Source organism: Arvicanthis niloticus, chromosome 1 (assembly GCF_011762505.2).
Source record: "Arvicanthis niloticus isolate mArvNil1 chromosome 1, mArvNil1.pat.X, whole genome shotgun sequence".
In the NCBI taxonomy this organism is placed as follows: domain Eukaryota; kingdom Metazoa; phylum Chordata; class Mammalia; order Rodentia; family Muridae; genus Arvicanthis; species Arvicanthis niloticus.
Genome location: NC_047658.1, coordinates 51,678,948 through 51,701,382, shown reverse-complemented (window position 1 = coordinate 51,701,382; position 22,435 = coordinate 51,678,948). Strand labels below are relative to the sequence as shown.

General features: G+C 47.5%; 1 protein-coding gene across 1 annotated transcript; it reads left to right on the top strand.

Moving 5' to 3' along the window:
• Positions 1-1,071: 1,071 nt before the first annotated feature.
• Positions 1,072-21,540, top strand: Idh2 (isocitrate dehydrogenase (NADP(+)) 2). Its single transcript, XM_034497272.2, has 11 exons — positions 1,072-1,255; positions 13,186-13,277; positions 15,395-15,560; positions 17,244-17,404; positions 17,487-17,630; positions 18,137-18,273; positions 18,453-18,604; positions 20,235-20,347; positions 20,474-20,571; positions 20,657-20,749; positions 21,184-21,540. The coding sequence occupies exons 1-11, from the start codon at positions 1,141-1,143 to the stop codon at positions 21,269-21,271; spliced, it is 1,359 nt and encodes a 452-aa protein (XP_034353163.1). The 5' UTR covers positions 1,072-1,140; the 3' UTR covers positions 21,272-21,540.
• The last annotated feature ends 895 nt before the right edge of the window (positions 21,541-22,435 follow it).

Genomic DNA, 22,435 nt, shown 5'->3' with positions numbered 1-22,435 from the left:
ACTTTTCTGGCTCAACTCCACCTGGCAACGCTGATCATGAAGCTGGGGTGGGAATTGGGAGCATGGGCAGAAAGGTTGCTCTCCTTTGGAGTGAATTGGTGTGACTGGGAGAGCTGGGGTGGGTTTTTGAGATTTTGATTCACAAAATCCAGCCTTCAGTCAGCCTTACTTCAAGAAAATGGGCAGTGATGGATTTAGCTTGTATGTGCCAGGGTTTCTGTTTGTTTTCCCATGCAAACAGGTAAACTAGGAGCTGTTGCTCAGGGTGATGGCTGGACCTTTGCCTAGGATATAGGAGACATGGGCTTTCCTTCAGGGTTACATAACAACTGGCATAGAATGTGATTAACTCGGGCAGTGGTTGTGCCGTGAAGGATGAACATACTTCAAACCTTTACATACACAATACGTCTCCGGGCAGGTACTCTTATGCCCAGGGGAGACAGATTCGGCCATGATGAAGGATTTTGGGGCTAGAAGTTTGGTCTAGTTAGGAGCAGAAGAAGGATTTCCACCTTTTTTTTTTTTTTTTTTTTTTTTTTTTTTTTTTTTTTTTTTTTTGCTGCAGGGTCTCATGTAGCTCAGGCTGGCCTAGAACTTGGAATATAGGAGAACTTCTCATCTTCTTGCCTCCACCGTATTCGGCATTTCAACTCTCGATCCTGGTTTGTCCACCCAACTGGACGCTACCTGGGGGAGACCCAAGGTGCCATGGTCTAGGTTCAAGAACGCAAAACTTGTCGATTGGCTTGATGAAAGCGCCTCTGGTCAGCTAAACGCAAAGGACGCAGGGGATTAAGGCGACGTGTCCGCTGCTGACATTCTAATGGAAGCGGGGAGTCTTGCAGCCGTGAGCCCCCGCGGCCCAATGGGTCTCACTGGCGCCTGCTGCTTTGAGGATGTATAGAGGCTCCCAGAAAGCGCGGGCTCAGCGCTGGGGCCGCCCGGGCTCTGGAACAGGCCCAAGGGTGTCGAGCAGGCTCCTGCCCCGGCCGTGGACCCGCCTTCTCCCGGGTGAGACCCAATGGGGCGGCAGGTTCTGCAGCTCCGCCCCGGTTGGGTCTCAGCCACCAGGGCCAGCCGAGAGTCCCCCACCGCACAGCCCGGTGCAGCGGCGCGCTCGGACCTCGCGTGCTCGGGATGGCCGGCTACCTGCGGGCCGTGCACTCGCTCTGCAGAGCCTCGGGCTCAGCGCGGACCTGGGCACCGGCAGCACTGACTGTCCCCAGCTGGCCGGAGCAGCCGCGACGCCACTGTGAGTGCCGCACCGGGGGGCGGGCTCGCGTGCAGCGCTGCGACGTGGCGACGTCCCGGGAGGGGGACCCTGGAGCGCCACTCGCGACACACCGGCGGTCGGAGAACGGCGGCGTGCGGGCTACAAAGGGTCGGGAGGTGGCCTTACTCGGGACTCCCGCGCTCGGGGCGCCTGGGCTGCTGTAGGCGCAGGGGTGGGGACGCAGGGGATAGTGGCAGCTGGTGGCCTGGGGGCAGGATTGCTGGGTCCTATCAGGGCTGGGGTTCTCCAGGTATTCCGGGGGAGCATTTTCAGGGGTACCTGGACTCAGGGTGGGGTATCGTGACTGCCCTGCGCCTTTAGAAGGGACAGGCGACCCTGAGGGGCTGGAGCGGCCTGCTGCTGCCCTAGGCAGGGGAGGGTCACCTCGCGCTCCCGGCTCAGACAAAGGCGAGGAGGAGAGGCCTCCACTTCCCCTTCGCTCCAATCCCTGCGCACTCTGGTCCCTCCTCTCCAACTGGCCCACGTCAGCTATTTTTGGAACCTTTACTCGACAGCTGGAGGAATGCCCTTCTATTTTTCCCGCTTTTGTTTCGCTGCCACTCCCCCACCCTTCGCTGCCCAGGACGCTCAGTCTGGGCCCTCTCCTGGCCCTTTGCTAGGCCGACCAGGAGCTGCTGCGTGTGAGTGGGTCCTGCCTGACATACAAGCTGGGGAGAGCTAGCACTGCACGCATATTGTCATTTTTCTTCAGTCAGTCGTTCCCATGAGATCTGCGTTGCCTTCAGCTTGCTTCTTAGACGTGAAGGCGCAACTCAGGACAAAATAATCAGGGTTTTGAGTCTCCATTACTAACAGACTGCTCAGCCTGGCTTGTGGGCATCTTTCATACCCTTGCTACTCAGCGCCTTCTTACAAAAGGCAAGGAACAATGTAGAGCACTTGGTGGCCTCTTTTAATGCCTGTTGCTACGGAAATTCTATCCTGACCTGGCTCAAAGCCCCTTAGGGTTAGCCAAAGGGATGAGGGAGAGGGGGTGGGTTTGGCTATGGCGTTTGTTCTGGCTAGAGTGGTAATCGTTAACTCACTGTGGGAGCAGCTGACACGAGCTGGGGGCCAGGAGGAGGGAGAGGGCGGGGCCCTTGACACTCCCCTTTGCCAAGGAGAAAGGGACATTTCTGCTTTTGTGCTTCTGGGATCTGCCTCTAAACTCTGAAGCCCGATCAAGGGCCTCATGTCTTCAAGATGCGGATATGGCAGTTTTGCAGCAAAATATGGTAGAAGTTAAAGGCATCCAGTGGTTTTTTTCTTTTTCATCTTTTCTCGTTGGGGGGGGGGTGGGGGGGGGTCCGGTTAAATGGTAATACCAAAACAAACAAACAAACAAAACTACCTTAAGAAACTGCACCAACTGGAAAGTAAGGCTCCTTTGAGATAACGAATTTGGATACACCTTTCGTTTATTTATTTTGTTTTTTTTAAGGCTGAGTTCTCTGTATAGTCCTGGCTGTCCTGGATCTTGCTGTAGAGATTAGGGTGGTCCAAACTCAAAGATCCATCTACCTTTGCCTCCCAAGTGCTGGGGTTAAAGGCATGAGCCACCACTCCCCATCTGGATACACATTTTAAAAAGCTATCTGGATACACATTTTAAAAAGCAGCTAGTAGAAGGTCCTTTCCAAAGGTCTCCAAGTGGGGAGGTGATTAAAACCAAACCAAACCAAACCAAACCAAACCAAACCAAACCAAACCAAACCAAACATACCAACCAATACCATCCAATGTCTTTGCTGTCTCTTGGTTCCTACTTGCAACCTCCATCAGCTGCTTGCTGGTCAGTCTAACTTAGACCTTGGGGAGAGATTCAACCTCTCCGGGGCACAGAGCATTTACTTAGACTCCCTTTATTCTACTCCTGGTTAGAAACTTTGTCATTTCCTCACCTTAACTTTTTAGACAGATACTTAAAGACTTATTTATTTTTATTTAATGTGTATCAATATTTGCCTGAATGTATGTATGTATGCCACCTGTGACCCTGTTGCCCACAGAGGCTAAAAGAGAGCAGTGGATTCCCAGAAACTGCACTTATGGATGGTGGTGAGCTGCCATGTGGGTCCTGGGAATTGAACTTGGGTCCTTTGTAAAACAGTAAGTTCTTAATTGCTGAGCCATTTCTCCAGCTCCATTTTTAGGTGTTCTTGGTACTAGACCAAGAAGGTACCCTGCTAGTCTTATATACTAGGAGGGGACAAATAATCCTAGTTTCTAAGATCCAAGAATAAATTATTCAATGGCTGATCATCAGAGTTTTTTTTAACGTTTAAAACTTTATTATTTATTATGTATGTGTGAAGGACAGATGTGGCATGTGTGTGTGTCTGCGTGTGTACTTGCTACAGTACATGTATGGAGATCAGAGGATAACCTTGTGGGGTGGGCCTTTTCCTTTCCCCTTGACCCACCATCCCACAGGCCCTTCATCAAGTTTTGTAGACCCAGGAATTAGTTCTTATCTGTTCTTCTGTCAGACTTGTTTCAACCATAGCAGGTAAATCCCCAACTGCTCATCCCCAGCTCAGCTTCCCTCAGAGCTGGTTTGGGTGCTTGTGTTAGACCTAGAACAGAGGTTTTCAACCTGTGGGTTGTGACCTCCTTTGGTGTTGCATATCAGATATTTATATTATGATCCATAATGGTAACAAACTTACAGTTATGAAGTAGCACCAAATAATCTAATGGTTGGGGGTCCCCACAACACAAGGAACTGTATTAAAGGGTCACAGCATTAGCAAGGTTGAGAACCACTGCTGTAGAGGGATTTGGCAGCCCCAAGTTTTCCACCTTTAGCTGAGGCCTCTTGGGCTCATTCTACCCTCTACTTTGATAGACTCTGGGCACAGCTCCTTGTTGTATAAAGTCAGGATCTGTGGCTTGCTTTGGAGTCTTCACTGTGTAAAATGTGTGAGAGTCTCACATATGGCAAGCAACTGCTCTCTGATAAGTTTGTAGCCCCCAGCTCTTTCTAAACTTTATTTTGAGCTGGTCTTACTAAATTGTTCTGGCTAGCTTTAAAATGTGTGATCCCCCTGCCTCCACCTTCTAAGTAGGTAGTGTTATAGGCATATATCCCCATACCTGGGTGTGCCCCTCTCCCCCACCCAGAGATTCATGGATGCTAGCTAGGCAAGCTTTCAATCACTGAATCACACCTCCAGCCCAGGTTACAAATGCTCACCCATTCTGTGAGCTGTTCTGGGCATGGTGCCCATCACAGGAGAGAGATCTCTGCTGTGTGTAGCCATGGCCCTGGGCAGCAGGAATGGAGGGAACACATTCATCAAAATAGGAAGTGAGCCCAGGTAGCCCTGCTGTACCTTTGCCCTTCCTTTATGACTTTAGCGAGTTTTCTTCCTTTTGTGGGCCAGATCCAATGCAAGATGTAGAGGATGGAGCTGGGAATAGGACTGAGAAAGACTTCTGCCTTTGGGCTTTAATTCTAATAGGGAGGAGACTGGCTCTTAAAAAGTTGGCCAATGCGACACATGGTAATGGACTAAGGATAAGGGTCAGAAAGATGCACAGTGGACAAAGGTACTTGCTGCCAAGCTTGATGACAGCTTGGTCCCAGGACCATATGGTGGAAGGGGAGAACAGACTCCTACAAGTTGTCCTTTGACCTCCAAAGATTCTCTACAGTGTACTTGGACACACAGAATAACTAGGTGTAGTCAATATTGAAAGAGCTAAGGAGAAGAAACAAAGAGGGTGTAAGGCGTATGGGATGGTTTGAATGGGGCAGACAGGAAAGAGCCAAGTGAGTGAAGCCTGACCCTGGGAGGAAGCTAACTCTTTAGAGACCAGAGAAGGAGGGAAGGGCCTGCAGGAGCCAAGGCTGCTTGCACTGTGTCTGTGGCAGTGGCAAGTTTTTATTTTTATTTTTTAAAGAGAACAGATTCATGTAACTTAGAGTAAATTACTCTGACTGTCCTATTAGTTATTGTTAAGCACTAACTCTGCCTAATCTGTAGGGTAAATTTATCATATTATGTATGCTCAGGAGAAAGTACATTACACATAGAGTGTGGAGCTATCTATGGTTCCAGGTGTCTGTAGATAGAGTTTATTTCTTATGGAGATGGGGGTGGGGGAGGGGAATCTGTGAGATCTGTGTTTTCATTTGCATTTTTTCTTCATGGGACAAGGGCATGGACAAATGGACCCGATAGTTCCATGCTGCACCAGCTTTTTTTTTTTTTTTTTTCTATTACTGATACCATCCTTTAGTATGTCCCGTCTTGTAGAAATGCCTCTCTGGCTGGGTGGTGCACCCTGCTGTATGGAGTGAGGGAATGAGTTCCAGGACAGCCAGAGCTCAACAGAGAAATCCTGTCTCGGAAACAAACAAAAACAGAAACAAAACAAAACTAACAAACAAAAAAAGAAAGAAGAAAGAAAGAAAGAAAGAAAGAAAGAAAGAAAGAAAGAAAGAAAGAGAAAGAAAAGAAATCCTATTCTGAGACTTGTGATGGGGACAGTTTCAGGTTTCAGTTCATGATCTTACACTTACGGTCACATGTTCCCCAGGCTGACTTTGAACTTCCTGGCTGCTAAAGATAACCCTGAGCTTTAGATTCTTCTGCCTCCACCCTCCTAAATGTTGGGATTATAAATGTGTGCGCGTGCTTGGTTGTGTATGCTACGCAAGCCCTCTGAGTCACACACGCCCAACTCTCTGCTCTCTTTTAGTCTGGTGCTGACGGTCAAATCGCTCTTCACACTGAAAGCCATGGGCTTACCACCTGGGCTGCACCTGCTACTTGTAGCCCATTTTTGAGGACTTTGATTTTGATTTTGAGTGGAAAAGAAAGTTCTGCAGGATTTCACCAGGTGTATTGCAATCAGATTTATGTTTAATCTTTTTTTTTTTTTTTTTTTCGAGACAGGGTTTTTCTGTGTAGCCCTAGCTGTTCTGGAACTCACTCTGTAGACCAGGCTGGCCTCAAACTCTGTTTAATCTTTTTTTTTTTTTTTTTACTTAAAAATTAAAAATTTTTTATTTATTTAACTTTATTTAAAATTATTTTTCTTTACTGGGAGGGGCAGGGAGATCTCCTAGAGCTTAAAGTCTACAGAGTGAGTTCTAGGACAGCCAGAGAAAACACACACACACACACACACACACACACTATATGAGTGCTTGCCTGTATGTGCATTATGCATGTCTGGTGTCTGTGGAGGCCACACGAAGCAGTCAGATCCCCTGGAACTGGAGTTACAGATGGTTGTGAGCTACCATATGGGTGCTGGAAATCAGACCCAGGTCCTCTGCAAGGACAACCAACTGTTAAGCCATCTCTCCAACCAATAAAGATTAACTTTTATGTGCATATGTATGTGTTGAATGCATGCGCTGGTGCCTGCTAGGCCAGAAGAGGGCATTGAATTCCCTGGAGCTAAAGTTCTAGGTGGTAACAGGCTGACAGATGTGGGTGCTGGGAACCAAACTCAGGTCTTAATTTCAGAGTCATCTCTTCAGTTGCCATGTTTTATTTATTTATCTTTTGCATGGAACCTAGGCCCTTGGGAGATTCAAGCTAGCTGTCACTTTGGAAGTTTTCAGAAAGGTTTGGGTACTGCTTCTTGTGTTTTCATGACCCTCATCTTCTTCCTCTCCCTCCTGATATGGGCACACACAAGCTATGGTGTCATTGTGGAGGTCAGAGGTCAACCTTGGGTCTCATCACTCCCTTCTACCTTATTTGAGACAGCATCTTTTCAGGTTCTTCACTGAGTGACAGATATCTGCTGAGTCTGGCTTTTTTTTATGTTATTGGTTCTCTTGTGGTACATATTTTACCCTCTGCCTACCCCCCCCACCCCCCGCCCATTTCTTATGGTTTGGTTTATCACTCCTAGTCTCTTTGAGATGGGCAGAGCACAGTTTGTTTGCAAAACTAAACAACAGAAGAGGTCTCAAATCCCTGAGACATGGGGTACCCTAGAGGGTGCAGGTCAGGCCTGGAACAGGGAAGCCCTCCATCAGCCTAGCTTGCTTCCAAGTGTCAGGAATAACTCATCCTTCAAGAGAGGCTGTGATCTAAGATTGTGTGGGGGTGGGTTTAAAGTCTTACTATTTTTGTTTTGGTAAAAATATTAACCATGTCAGCCAGGCGGTGGTGGCGCACGCCTTTAATCCCAGCACTTGGGAGGCAGAGGCAGGTGGATTTCTGAGTTCGAGGCCAGCCTGGTCTACAGAGTGAGTTCCAGGACAGCCAGGGCTACACAGGGAAACCCCGTCTCGAAAAACAAAAACAACAACAACAACAAAAAATTAACCATGTCAACTTTTTTTGTTTTAAAATATCTTTTTTTATATTGCTTAAGTGTGTGTGTGTGTGTGTGTGTGTGTGTGTGTGTGTGTATGTGTATGTGTGTACACGTGCCTGCTACAGCACCTGTGTGTAAGGACAACCTGCTTGAGTTTGTTCTATCTTTCCACCAGCTGGTTCAATCCAGAGATCGAACTAAGGTTGTTAGGCTGGGGTATCTTTTATTGGCCTTGAGCTATCTTTTATTTATTTTTTGACACCTTTTTATTTTAACAGTATATTTAAATGTATTCTTTGACAAGTTAATACATCCATACAATGTGTCTTGATCGTTTTACCCTTCCTCTCGGCTTCCACTACCTCCTGTAGTGTTCGGAGTTGTTACTTTGTAGCCATCACCCCAGACATCTTCAGAACCTTTTCGTATTGCAAAACTGAAACTCTGTATCTATGAAGGAGTAATTTCCTAGTTCCTCCTCCCTTAGGCCCTGGCAGATACGGTTCCACATCTTCTCTGTGCTTCAATGTACTAAGCCTCTCCACCCTTGACTTGTCATTCCCTTTGGTAAATCTCTATCTCCAAAAGTATTTACATTACAATTCATAACAGTAGCAAAATTACAGTTATAAAGTAGCAATGAAAATAATTTTACCCTTAGGGGTCACCACTGCAGGAGGAACTGTGTTAAAGGGTCTCAGTAGTAGGAAGGTTGAGACCCACTCAATGTTCTAGGCACCAGTGTAAGTAGAATCCTACAGTATTTATCTTTGTTTCTTTTTTCTTTTGAGACAGGGTTTCTCTGTGTAGCCCTGGCTGTCTTGCAATGCTTTGTAGACCAAGCTGGCATTAAGGGCATGTGCCACCATGCCCAGCAACACTGTCATGTTTTATGTTATATACTGTCATTAGGGCTTACCTTTGTTGAGACATGTGATAAGATTTCCTTTTTTTTTTTTTTTTTTTTTTAAATCTTTTCCTCTTCTAAGTCTGAATAGTATTTCATGGATATACAGACTACATTTTGTTTATTCAGTCACTCACTCATTGCTAGACCCCACCTTTTGGTTGTTGTGAACAATGGCACAATGAACAGGGTGTGCAAACATCTTTTTACTGTTCTTGCTTTGAATGTGACTCTGGCTTTTGTTTTTGTTTTGCCAGTGCTGGTGATGGAACCCAGGGCTTTGCCCAGGCTGTGCAAATGCAGCACAATTAAGTTGCATTACTGGGCTGGTCTCAAATTTCAGGCAATCTTCTTGTCTCAGCCCCCTAAACACCAAGGTCACAGGACTACAGCATGACACCTGGTTCAACCTCCTGATATTTTACCTTTGAGCTTAACTAACTAAAAGAATGAGAAGTGAACTCTCCTGGCTTGTTTGTTGGTCACTTGGAGCCTTGAATTCTATATACAGTCAAGGGTGACCTAGAATTGCTGATCCTGCAAACCCAGTTTGTACAGTGCTGAAGACTGAACTCAGGGCCTTGTGAATGCTAGGCAAGCACACTAGCAGCTGAGTTACGTTCCCAGCCCCATGCTCCTCACTTATTTTATTTTGAATTATGTGTGTATCTAGGGGCATTGGGCACATACTAATTCTTACAGGAGGCTGTGAGCTGCCTGACCTGGATACTGGGAATGAACTCAAGTCCTGTGGAAGGAAAGTATGAACTCTTATCCTCTGAGCCATCTGTCTAGGCCTCCTGCTTTAAATTTAAAAAATTGTTTTATGGATATGAATGTTTTACCTGCATGTACAACATTTAGCAAGTGTGTATCTGGTGCTCAAAGGGGGTCAGAAGAGGGGACCAGATCCCCTGGAGCTAGTGTTACAATTGTGAGCCATCAGATGGCTGGGCAGCCTGGCCATCTCTCTAGTCCCTTTCCTGATTTTTTTTTTTAAAGCATTAGTCACTAAATGGATATTAAAAAAAATACAATTACCTGAACCAGGCATGGTGGTATTCAATGCCTGTACTCCCCATGTTCAGGAGACAAGGCAGAAACATTTTTGCATTTGAAGTCATCCTGGGATATAGAAAGAGTTAAAGGCAAACTTGAGCTACACAGTGTGACCCTGTCATCCTACCCCCAAACTAAAACCCAAACTGAACAACAAAAACAACAAAAATTCACCATCTGGATGATGGTAGAGGGCTTGCTTATTAACACATGTGAGGCCTTAAGTTCAATCCACAGCATCAAGTAAAAAGGAAGAAAAGGGTTTGTTAGAATGGAGGTTGTTGTCTTAGTCACTGGTTTATTGCTGTGAAGAGACATCCCGATCAAAGCACCCCTTAAAAATGAAAGCATTTAGTTGGGGGCTTGCTTCCAGTTTCAGGGACTTGGTCTACTATCATCATGGTGGAAAGCATGGCAGCAGTAGATATAGTGTACAATAAGTAGCTAACAGCCGTATCCTGATTGTAGGCTGAGAAAGAAATATTAGTCCTGACATAGGTGTTTGAAACCTCCAAGCCCATCTCCATTGATACACTTCCTCTAACAAGGCCACACCTCCTAATCCTTCTCAAATAGTGCCACTCCCCAATGACTCAGTATTTAAGTATATGAGCCTAAGGGAGCCATTCTTATTCAAACCATCATATGGGTGTGGTCTAGTGGAGGAGAGTTTGGGGTGAATATACAAAGCTACAGGTTCAGACTTTAGTATCAGGAGAAAACCACATCAATTTCAAGGGCAAAGCATGAGGGCCTAGCTGGTGTGGGCTCAGGTCCCTGCCCCTAGCTCCTCTGGGGAGCCTCAGCGTCCTTGGAGTCTGACAACAGTGTCACTTGCTCTGTTACCTGTTTTTTCCATCTCCTCCTTGCTCTCCTCCCCCCACCCCTTGGTGGTTTCACATCTTAATATCTTAGTGTCAACAAAGCTTAGCACCAGGTTGCCATGTGAATAAATAGGCCTTGTGTTTTTTAATTCCATGAACACACCCATGTGATCATGACTTTGCCCTACCTTCCACGAGGGGGTGTGGCACTCACATGCTACTGGCATAGGGCTGTTTATCTGCTGATGAGGTTCAAACCCTTAGAACTGGCTTATGACATAGGTTTAGATTTTAAAAAAATCTGACAAGCGGTCCTTAGATTAACTCTCAGTAGAGACTTCTAGAAGCTAAGCAAATTCTGTCCAGCAGTCTGTCTCTCTTTAAGCTTTCTCTCTTTAAGCTCTAGCCTAAAGTGAAATTCTATAGCTTGGGTTGAAGATCCCCTTGGCATCTTGAGTATGTTAATGGAGCCAGACAAGTCTGCCTTTAGTTCCCAGGAGGGAGCCAGTTCATGTCTGTGTTTTTGACTTCTTGGCATCTGACCCACAAGGACAAAGGTACACTGAACCAGGGGCCTGGATTCTGTCTTTCTTATCTCTGACATCAACTACACTCCCTAGCTCTCCTTTTTCTCCCTTAACGATCTCTAAAAGTCTCTGTCTGTCTCTTTCTCTCTCTTTTCTCTCCTATCTATCTCTGTGTATCTGTCTCTGTCCTCTATCTGTCTTTCTGTCTCTCTGTCTCTGTCTCATATAATCATTTGCATGTCTTTGGGAAATGAGCTGGTTTGCCCACTGTGTAGGAGGTTTCAAGGGTGTTACCAGTTATGATTGGGCTGTGTGTTGTAGGGCAATGATATGTTTAAGGCCCTTTAGACTTTTCTTCCTTCTTTCCAGACAAACTTTCAGGTGTCCCAGGATGGAACTTACCTTGGAACTTACCTTGAGTTAACCTCCTCCTCCTCTTCTTCCTCTTCCTCAGTGCTGGGATTACTGGCACTTGTCACCACAGACAGTTTATGGAGTGTTAAGGGTTGAACCCAAGACTTCATGCATGCTAAAAAGGCATTTTATCAACTGAGTTGCCCCAAGCTAAGTTGTTGAGGTTCTTTAAAGATATTTTTAAGGACCTGGAGACAAGCTCAGCAGTTAGGAGTACTTACTGCTCTTACAGAGGTCTGAGTTCGATTCCCAGCACCCACTGGCAGCTCCCAATCATCTATAACTCCAATTCCAGGCAACCTAGTGCCCTTTTCTAACCTCAGATATGGCATGCTTGTGGTACACATACATACATACATACATACATACATACATACATACAGGCAAAACTCTCATATCATAAACAAACACATGTTAAAAGTTTGTGTGTGTGTGTGTGTGAGAGAGAGACAGAGAACAATAGAACAATTTGGACAAATTGGTTCTCTTCTTTCACTTTGTGGGTTCCAGAGATTGAACTTAGGTTGACAGTCTTGGTAGCTACTTCCTTTCATTGAGCCAGTTTGCCTCTATGTTGGGGTTTTGATACTTTTCTAGAATAACCAATTCACTTAAGCCTTCTTGGCTCTGAGGCTGAGGTCCCACTTCAGGTGGCATAAGCCTGTTCCCAGTGAGGAAGGTCCAAGTCCTCTGGGCCGTGTGTTCCAGTAACCTGGGGCAGTCTGCGCATCCTGAGCCTCAGTTTCATCATATTTAAAGTGGCAGCAATGAGGAGCTGGAGAGATGGCTCAGTGGTTAAGAGCTGCTCTTCCAGGTTCAATTCCCAGCACCCACATGGCAGCTCACAATTGTCTGTAATTCTAGTTCCAGGGGATCTGACAGCCTTACAGACATTCAGGTAAAACACCAATGCACATAAAATTACTTCCACTACTACTAAAAAGAAAAAGAAATTTTATAAAAAAAAAACAATAAAATGGAATCAATGAGCTAAGTATTGTAGCATGCACCTGTAATCTTAGTATTTGAGATGCCAAGGCAGGAGGATTATGAGTTTGAGGGTAGACTGGTCATACTGTGAATAATAGGCCAGACTGGTTACATATGCAGATGATATATAAAGAACAAACCAAGCTAGTGTGGAGTGCAGGCAGGGAATCCCACAATGAAGTAGGTAGAGGCAGGAAGATCAGACATTCAAGGTCATCCTTTGTTATATAGGGAGTTCAAGAGCCAGGCCTACATGTGAGCATGTCTCAAAAACAAAACAAGAACCAACCAACCAATCAACAAAGAAACAAACTAGATGGCACCGGGACGCTTCCCTTGGGATTGTTTTGCAATAGATGGTGACTGGAATAAGTGGGCTTGCACTGTTGTCAGACACATGTTGGCCTCTTGCTATGGATCTGCACATTTCTCTCCTGGCTCCAAGCTTTGGTGATCCCCAGCTTGCAGACAACAGTCAAGCTTAGTGACTGTGAGAGGGTTGCGTTGGAAGAACACAGGATTACAGGGGAAAGGGAAGAGCCGACGGAGCCTTGCTGAAGTGGGGAGTTTGCAGATTTCCCTGACTTGGCACTGGCTAGTAGGCCATCTGGCTGTGGTTCTCCCTTGGCCTCTTCAGCTTCCAAAGGGATAGGATCTGACTGGCCAGGCTGGATCCAGCTGCGAAAGCAGGGTGGGATGGGTTGGCTCTACGTGGTCATCCTCCACATGGAAATGGAGGTCCTGAAAGCAGGAGAGGGAGCAGTTGCTGGACCATTGTCGACCTGTTGTCTTTAGTTGCCCCTCCTTATTGAAGTATTGAACTGGAGGGAGGATGGAGGATGTGCTGCTCCCTGCTGCTGCCCTGGGCAGGGATGTGATGTGCTGTATGCCCAATTCTAGATGCTGAGAAGAGGATTAAAGTGGAGAAGCCAGTGGTGGAGATGGATGGTGATGAGATGACTCGGATCATCTGGCAGTTCATCAAGGAGAAGGTATAGCACCCCTCCTTCAGTGGGTGGCAGGTCCCTATGGGTCCCGAGGGTTCCTGGTGGACAGCAGTCCCATTTCTCACTTCCTGTCCCGCCTCCAGTTGCTAGTTCTTTTGTCTTTAGCCAGTGCCTGTCCTGAGCAGTCTGGTGCTGTAATGTGCAAGCTTTTCAAATCTTGTTTCTTTATCTCTTCAAAGCTTTTTATTACATTTGTATGCACGAGCCTGCTGTGGTACACACATGGAGGTCAGAGGTCAGTTCCCCCCCACCCCCATCCCCCAAGGGATTAGACTCCAGTTGTCAGGCTTGGTAATAAGTGCCTTTACCTAAAGAGCTACCACACCAAGCCCAGCACTCAGGAGGCAGAGGCAGGTGGATCTCTGAGTGACTGGTCTACAGTTTCAGGACAGCTAGGGCTACACAGAAAAATCCTATCTCAAAAAAAAAAAATCAAAACAAAACAAACAAAAAAAGAGACTAATTGGGGCAGGCAAGATGGTCCAGCTGGTAAAGGTTCTTGCTGACAAGCCCGAGGATGTAAGTTCAATCCTTGAGACCCACACAGAGAAAGGAAAGGACAAATTACTGCAAGCTGTCTTCCGCTCTCCATGCGCTAGTCATGGCACAGGCACATCTCCCCATATGCACGACCGTGTGCTAATTCATTACATTATTTATTTATTGTGTGTATGCGTGCACGTGTGTATGCACATGCATGTGCATGCCCAGAGGTCAGAAGAAGGTACTTGGTGACCCGTCACTAGTTCACTGAGGCCATTTCAAAAGCTTGTGCTTTCTCTGGAAGCCGGCAAGCCCCAGCAGTCCCCTGGTCTCTCCCTCAGATCTGGGGATCCAAGACTATACAAGATGCCCTGCTTGTTATGTGGGTGCTGGAGTTCAAGCCGCTCTGCATGGCTTTACAAGTGCTCCCAACCCTGAGCCTCACTTCAGCTTGGTTTTTTAATTAAAAATGTTATTTCAGATTTATTTCTTTTACATGTATAAATATTTTGTCTGCATGTATGTGTGTGCCTGGTACCCTCATAGGTCAGAAGAAGGTGCCAGATTCTATGGAGTTGAAGTTATGGGTAGTTGTGAGTTATTGTGTGGGTGCTGGAATCTGAAGACCCTATGTCTTTTGTAAGAGAAACAAATGCTAGTATCCCCTGAGCCGTTTCTCCAGCCCCTTTACCTCCTTTAATTTTATTCTTTTTTTCCCCCAAAATCTCACTCTGTAGCCCAGGCTGACCCCAAACTCACAGATCTCCTCTGCTTCAGACTTCTGAGTGCAGCAATTACAACACGTGCTACTGTACCTAGCTGTGAGACAGGGCTTGTTTGTTTGTTGGCTTGGTTGGTTTTGGTTTTCTGTTTGATTGTTTTTTTGAGACAGGATTCCCCTTTGTTGTCCTGGAACTCACTCTGTAGACCAGCCTGTCCTCTGTGGATCCAAGTGCTGGGATTAAAGGTGTGAGCCACAACCACCTAGCTTTTTTTTTTTTTTTTTTTTTTTTAAAATAATATTTTAGCAGATCGGAGAGATGGCACAGCACTTGTTCTTGCAGAAGACCTAGGTTCAATCTTCAGCACCCGCATGCCAGCTCACATCTGTCCAATATACTCTTCTCTCTTCACAGACACTAGGCATGCATATGCACAGACATACATGCAAGCAAAACAGACATACGTGCAGTGGGCATGGTGGTACATGCCTTTAATCCCAGCACTCACAAGGCAGAGGCAGGTGGATTTCTCTGAGTTCCAGGACAACTAAGACTACATAGTGAGACCCCCACTCAACAGCAGCAGCAGCAGCAACAACAGCACTTTATTTTTCATTATGTGCATGTGTGTGCCTGTGTGTGGGTATAGGCATGAATGTCCGTTCCAGAGGTGGCAGATTCTCTGGAGCTGAAGTTACAGATGGTCACCTGATGTAGGTTCTAGGGAACTGAACTTGGGCCCTCTGCAGGAACAGTATACTTAACTCTGTAGCCATCTCTCCAGTCAGAGACAGGGTCTTAACTGTGTGGCCCCAGGCTGTCTGTCAGCTTGTCTGGCCATGGCATCCTGCCGAGTCAGTTGTCCGCTTGACACTTTACTCTGGCTTTCTTCCTCAGCTCATCCTGCCTCATGTAGATGTCCAGCTCAAGTATTTTGACCTTGGGCTTCCAAACCGTGACCAGACCAATGACCAGGTCACCATTGACTCTGCCCTGGCCACCCAGAAGTACAGTGTGGCTGTCAAATGTGCCACAATCACCCCCGATGAGGCCCGTGTGGAAGGTAGGAAGTGTGATGGGGGTCACAGAGACTGGGAGGGTCACGGCCTATCACGCTTGGATGGAAGCGGTTGGCTATATCACTCATTCCGGGACTGGGAGATGGGAGCATTCAGAGCTGAGCTTCCCTGAGGCTAACGATGGAGACCGTAAGTCAGTCCAGTCTTGCTGAGAAAGTCTGATGTGCAGCAGGGCCTGGGAGGTCACTACGATGTGCCTTGGAGAGGTGCCATTAGGGACCTGCCTCATTTTCATGACCAGGCCAGGTTTCAGGTCTCCTAGAAGCAGGAAGGTGGTGTCCTTGCTGTGCTGTGTTTGTATGGCTTACACCAGCACGAGGCATCGCAGTTACAGGGAGGGGACAGTGCTGCCGCTCTCATAGGAGTAAAGGTCTTTAGCAGCCTGGCCTTCTGGCCTCGTGGCCTATTTGGTAGGCTGGTATACAGAGGCTGGGCAGAAGCCTGGGGGGTGGGGCGTCAGTGATGAGGTAATGCCGGCTAAAGGCTAAACTTGCTTACCCTGGAACTGTGAGCATCTTCTGAAGACTCCCTCTCTTGCCATGTGGCTACTTGATTACCCCCACTGCACACAGTGTGGCCTTTTCTCTTCCTCTCTCCATCTCCTTTCTCCTGGCAGCTGCTGAGATTTACAGGTTGCCTGTCTTGTTTTTCTCTTAAACTAATAACATTGTTCTCAAGCTTCAAAAACAATAGATGAATGTGCTTTATGAAGTTTCCTTCCTAGTTTCTGCAGTGTGAGGAAGCTAGAGACAAGCCTTCCAGTTACACTTCAGAGCTGACGGTGTAGCTCCGGGACACGGTTCTTGCCATGCATAAGGCCCTGGACTCAATCCCCAGCACTGCAAACTGATAACAAAGGAAAACCCAAGAAACATGGGCAGTCTCCAGACCAGCTGCCTGGAGCACACTGGGGCGTCACTTTTAGTCCTGAGTTCATTTCCCTGATAAATGCTAGGCTGTGCCACTGAGCTCCATCTACAGCCCAGTGTTGGGGTTTATAGCTCATTCTTTTTTTTTTTTTTAAAGATTTTTATTTATTTATTTTACATATATGAGTACACTGTAGTTGTCTTCAGGCAAGCCAGAAGAGGGCGTCAGATCTAATTGCAGATGGTTGTGAGCCACCATGTGGTTGCTGGGAATTGAACTCAGGACCACTGAGCCATCTCTCCAGTCCCCATAGCTCATTCTTTTATGGACAAGGTCTTAGTATCTTGGGCAGGATGGAGTGGAGGAAGCTGCCCTTTCTCCTCACTAAGCAACCTCCATGTGGACCTGGTAAAAATGGCAGCCAGGTACTGTTCTGGGCACTTTAAGACTTATTTAATGATAACCCAGTAGGGCTCTCAGCCGTCCAAACACTGCGACCCTTAATACAGTTCCTCACGTTGTGGTGAACCTAACGATAAAATTATTTTCGTTGCTACTTCATAACTGTAACTTTGCTACTGTTAGGAATCGTAATGTAAATATCTGTGTGTTCCGATGATCTTAGGCGACCCCTGTGGAAGGATTGTTCAACCCCCGGGTTGAGAACCACTCACTGCTCTAGAGTCTAGACTCTTCTCCCTCCTCCAGGATGACTTCTGGGGCCCCTTTGTGGCTTGGGGTACTTTCTCGTTGAGAGGTGGGGCTTTGGTGGGTCTATTATATCTCTGTCCTCACAGAGTTCAAGCTGAAGAAAATGTGGAAGAGCCCTAATGGAACCATCCGGAACATCCTTGGGGGAACTGTCTTCAGAGAGCCAATCATCTGCAAAAATATCCCTCGCCTTGTCCCTGGCTGGACCAAGCCCATCACCATTGGCAGGCATGCCCATGGCGACCAGGTAGGCCAGGCTTGGAGATACAGTCTGTTGACTCATGCTTCCCACAGGAAGCCTTGGCTCAAACTGCCTCTCCTCTCTGCAGTACAAGGCCACAGATTTTGTGGTAGATCGAGCTGGCACGTTCAAGTTGGTCTTCACTCCAAAGGATGGCAGCGGTGCCAAGGAGTGGGAGGTGTATAACTTCCCTGCAGGAGGCGTTGGTATGGGGATGTACAACACTGACGAGGTAAGGCCCTGGCCATCCTCCTCTCCAGCTCATCTCTCTCTGCCTAGTTTGTAGTCATCTTCTATTGGCCTCATTCTCATGCCAGGAAGAGGTAGAAAAGACCACTTGCTCAGAAAAGAATGCCTCATTATTGCATGGACCAGAATTGGGTCATATGACCACCTTTGAGCCAATCACTGCGGGCCAGGGAGGAAGGGCTCTGATTGGATAAGTTGGAGACACATGGTCAATCAAGCCTAGTAGTAGGCTGCTTAACCAGACCTGCACCAGCTATAAGGTCTAGGAATTATGAGGTAGAGAGAACTGTCTAAAGTAAGGTTGGCAGCAGGGGTCTATGCTCCCAAAAGTCTGGTGGGAAAAGATTGGCTAACCATAACAACAGAGGCTCATTCTATGGTAGCAGGAGTTGAGGAGTCTTATGAAGATGCTGCTGGCCCTGGCCCTGGGACCATGGCAGACTAGCAGTCCTCAGCCTGGGGGCCATGCTATGCCCACTTTCCCCACAGTCCATTTCGGGCTTCGCGCACAGCTGCTTCCAGTACTCTATCCAGAAGAAATGGCCGCTCTACTTGAGCACCAAGAACACCATTCTGAAGGCCTATGATGGGCGTTTCAAGGACATCTTCCAGGAGATCTTTGACAAGTAATAGCCTCTGACGCTTCCTGAGGGCACCACAGCCCCCAGCTCCCTTACGCCATCCCTACTTCACCTGGGGAGGTTGCTTTCCCAGTGTGCGCTTGGTTCAGCTTTGAGGTTCAGGGAGGGGTCTTTAACCTGCCAACCTCCTGTCCTCTCCCCGAGACAAGCCCTTTTGTCCCCAGGCACTATAAGACTGACTTTGACAAGAATAAGATCTGGTATGAGCATCGGCTTATCGACGACATGGTAGCCCAGGTACTCAAGTCTTCCGGTGGCTTTGTGTGGGCCTGCAAGAACTATGATGGAGATGTACAGTCTGACATCCTGGCTCAAGGTACGGTGGGATAACCCGCTCCCTTTTCTGTGTAGCCTCAGCTGTCCTGGAACTCACTCTGTAGAACAGGCTGGCTTCAAACTCAGAAATCTATCTGCCTCAGTCTCCTGAGTGCTGGGTTTAAATTGTACATTATGGGTAGGTGTTTTTGTTTTGTTTTTTTTTTTTTTTTTAAATTAAAAGATGTCAATGTGATTATAAGCACAAGGGTTAAGTGAAAGAGAGGCTCTGGGTAAGAAGGTAAGATGCAGCCAAGAGCATGAACACAGCCTCCTCAAACAATCTTCTGGAGGTGTGTGTGTGTGTGTGTGTATGTACGTGATTTCCTGTGGAGGTTGGAAATTGATGTCAGGTGTCTTCTATTGTGTTCCATATTATTACTTTTAGTATATATTTTAAAAATTACACTTATAAGGCCAAGCATGGTGGCATTTATTATAAACAAAGGCAGTTGGATCTCTGTGTGTTCGAGGACATAGCCAGTTTTAGAGGACATAGCCAGTTGTTTTAGGGCAGCCAGATTTATATAATAGACCTTCTCTAAAAAGTGTATGTGTTTATTATTTTTCTGTCTACCCAGCACTACTGGAAGCTAGGCGAGTGCACTACTACTGACTACGGCCACAGGCCTTTCTTTATCTGTTCTTGTGCGTGTGTGTAGCACACGTGTGGAGGTCAGAGGGCACCCTGCAGAAATTGATTCTTTCCACCATGTGGGTCCTGGAGGTTGAACTCAGGTTGTCAGGCTTGGTGGCAAGCACCTTTACCAGCCAAGCTCTCTTGTCTTCCCTCTGCCTTGAGACAGGGCAGACTAGCTGGCTGGGTGAGTCCAAGGGATCTGCCTGTGTCTGTCCCTATGACTGCTGTACAGGGAAAGGAGTCCAGGATGCTGAGTTCAGGTGCCTCACCCTTGTAACCTCAGCATTCAGGAGGACGAGGTAGGCAGACTGCTGTGATTTGAGGCCGGCTTGGATTACATAGTGAGTTCCAGGCCAAACAAAAAATAACACAGAAAAGGGGGTGTTGATAGCTCTGTGGTAAAGGCGCTTGCCACCGAGACTGACAGCTTGAGTGTGATCCCTAGAACCTACGTGGTGGAGAAAACAGACTCTTTCAAAGGTGTCCTCTGACTTCTACACATACACTGGCACACGTGCACCATCCCCTACACAAAAACAAACAAACAAATAAAAAAGAAAACCCCAGAAAACAAAACCAAGCTGGATCTTTTTCTTATGTAAACTCCCCACTTTTTCTTCCTTGGGCCTTCACATTCTTTGTGGGTCTGGGGGAGTTTTTTGATTCCCCAGAGACCTTGACAACAGACTCATTTCAGCTGAAATCTGGATTTGGGGACATTTGGAATAAAGGGGCTAGCAGCAGAAACAGAGAGGGTTGCAAAATAGCTGATGGTGGCGTATTTCTTCTTGAGATGGTCTTCTGGGAGGCTTCAGGACTGACAGCCTCAGGCTATGAGGTCTGGAAAGGGAGCACACAGACTGGTTCTAGCTGGTGACAGCTGCCTGGGAGGCTCTACTGTCCTCTCAGCTGCAGTGGGCTGCCGTGGAGTCTAAGAGGAAGGGTTCTAAGCTGAAGCACAGCTCTGAGGGGAAATCTGCCCAACCCCCAGGCTTTGGCTCCCTCGGTCTGATGACATCTGTGCTGGTCTGCCCTGATGGGAAGACAATTGAGGCTGAGGCTGCTCACGGGACAGTCACCCGCCATTACCGAGAGCACCAGAAGGTAATGTGTGCACTTCAGGGTCTGAAGCCCACTGGCCCTAGTGGCTGGGAGGATGAACCTGATCTGCTGGTCTGGAGGGTGGATAGCTGTGTCTGGTTCTCGGCTGATCCTGTGGCCTGTCCCCAGGGCCGGCCCACCAGTACCAACCCTATTGCCAGCATCTTTGCCTGGACAAGGGGTCTGGAGCATCGGGGAAAGCTGGATGGGAACCAGGACCTCATCAGGTGAGCTCCTGGGGAGGGCTTGAGCTGGTGCAGCCCACAGTTCCACCAAGCATGCCAGGGCCTCACCCTGCTGGATCCCCTGCAGGTTTGCACAGACTCTGGAGAAGGTGTGCGTGCAGACTGTGGAGAGCGGAGCTATGACCAAGGACCTGGCTGGCTGCATCCATGGCCTCAGCAAGTGTGTGCTTTGGGAAACAGGGCTTGAGACCTCGGCAGGTGGGAGGAAGCCAGGGGACCCCACGTAGAGTCCCTCTCATGAGTGGGTAGAGCTACCTGGAGTCTGAGACAGGACAAGTCCTGAGAAGTGGCTCAGGCCAAGCTTCCCTAGACCAAGTCTGAGTTGGTCCCCACTGGCAGTTGCTTAGTTTCTTTGTTCTCCTCCTTAAACCTTCCCCCAGCTTCTTTTACAAGGCCTGTGCTTGGTAGCTTGCCACTTTTAACTTTCTGCTGAATTTATTGTGGCCCTCAAGCAGTGGGCTACTAGCAAACTTGGATCTGTACCTGGTGTCATGAGGTCATTCTGATGCCCGAGGTCTGAAGTGCCTGGGGACAGGCTTGGTTGATGGCCTCCAGGAGGCCTGAGTCACCCCCCCCCCCATGTTCTCTTGGCAGTGTGAAGCTGAATGAGCATTTCCTGAACACCACAGACTTCCTGGACACCATTAAGAGCAACCTGGACAGAGCTCTGGGCAAGCAGTAGGGGTGGACTACCCAGCTCCAGTGGGTGCTCCGTACATGGCAGCAGGTGGGCTTCACAGCCCCTCTCTGGTGGCCTTTGTAGGGGACATTTTTTTTTTTTTACATATATGATGATTTTTTTAAAAGTATGTGAGCATTTTCCCTCACGGTGGACATGAGGCAGGAATGGTGTGCTTTACCTCAGCCAGTCAGTGTGTTTTGCATACTGTAATTTATATTGCTCTGAATCACATGGTGCCATATTTAGCTACTAAAAAGCTCTTTGCAAAACTGTCTTGATGTGTTTGTCCCTGAGTGGGAGGAAGCAGCTGGTAGGATGCCCCAGGGACGGGGTTGGGGTGCCTCAGGCTATTACTAGGTCAGCTAGGGGGCCACCTTTCACAAGAGGGGACAAGGCAGCCTGTGGGCCTCCTGCATTCTTCTCCAGCTGCCTGAGTTGCCAGACTTCTAGGGTAAGGCCCTGGCTTCCTCACAAAGTTGCCCGCAGTGTTTGTCCCTGAGCTAGAAGAAGTAGCTTGGGCCTAAGGGCCAAGGCTCACATAGAATCTCCTAAGATGATCCCTTCCCTCTATCTACAGATTGCCATGTGATAGTCTAGATACGTATTATTAACACATGCACCTTTTGCAGTGCTGACACTCCAACCTCGAGCTTTGTGTACACTAAGCAAACATTCTACCTCTGCTTCCCAACCCCATCCTTCTATTTATTTAGCTGAGACAAGGCCTCACTACTATGTAGCTCTGGCTAGTTTGGAACTCACTTTATGGATCAGGTTGGTCTCCAAGTTACACAGATCTCTGCTTCCCAAGGCTGGGATTCAAGGCCTATGTGATCACGCTCAGATTCATTTGCTTTGCAGTCCTGCTCAGGCTTGCCTAGGTCTGTGTATGGGATCCCCTATTCCCATCCTCAGGTTTATCCTTTGGCACAACTAGAAAAGTAATGTTGAAAAGTTGCTCCAAAGCCATATATACACTCACTGGAACATACTGTCCCCGTGTAGTCAGTGACTTCTCCTACTGCTTGTTGGTCCTGTTGAGTTGAGCAACTTTTTGATAATACAGTTAGCTCTCTATCCAGAGTTGATTGCTGACAGTGCTGGGAGTTGAGTTTAGCTAAGGCAAGCATTTTATTGCTAAGATTCTCAGGTCCCTGTTGCCCG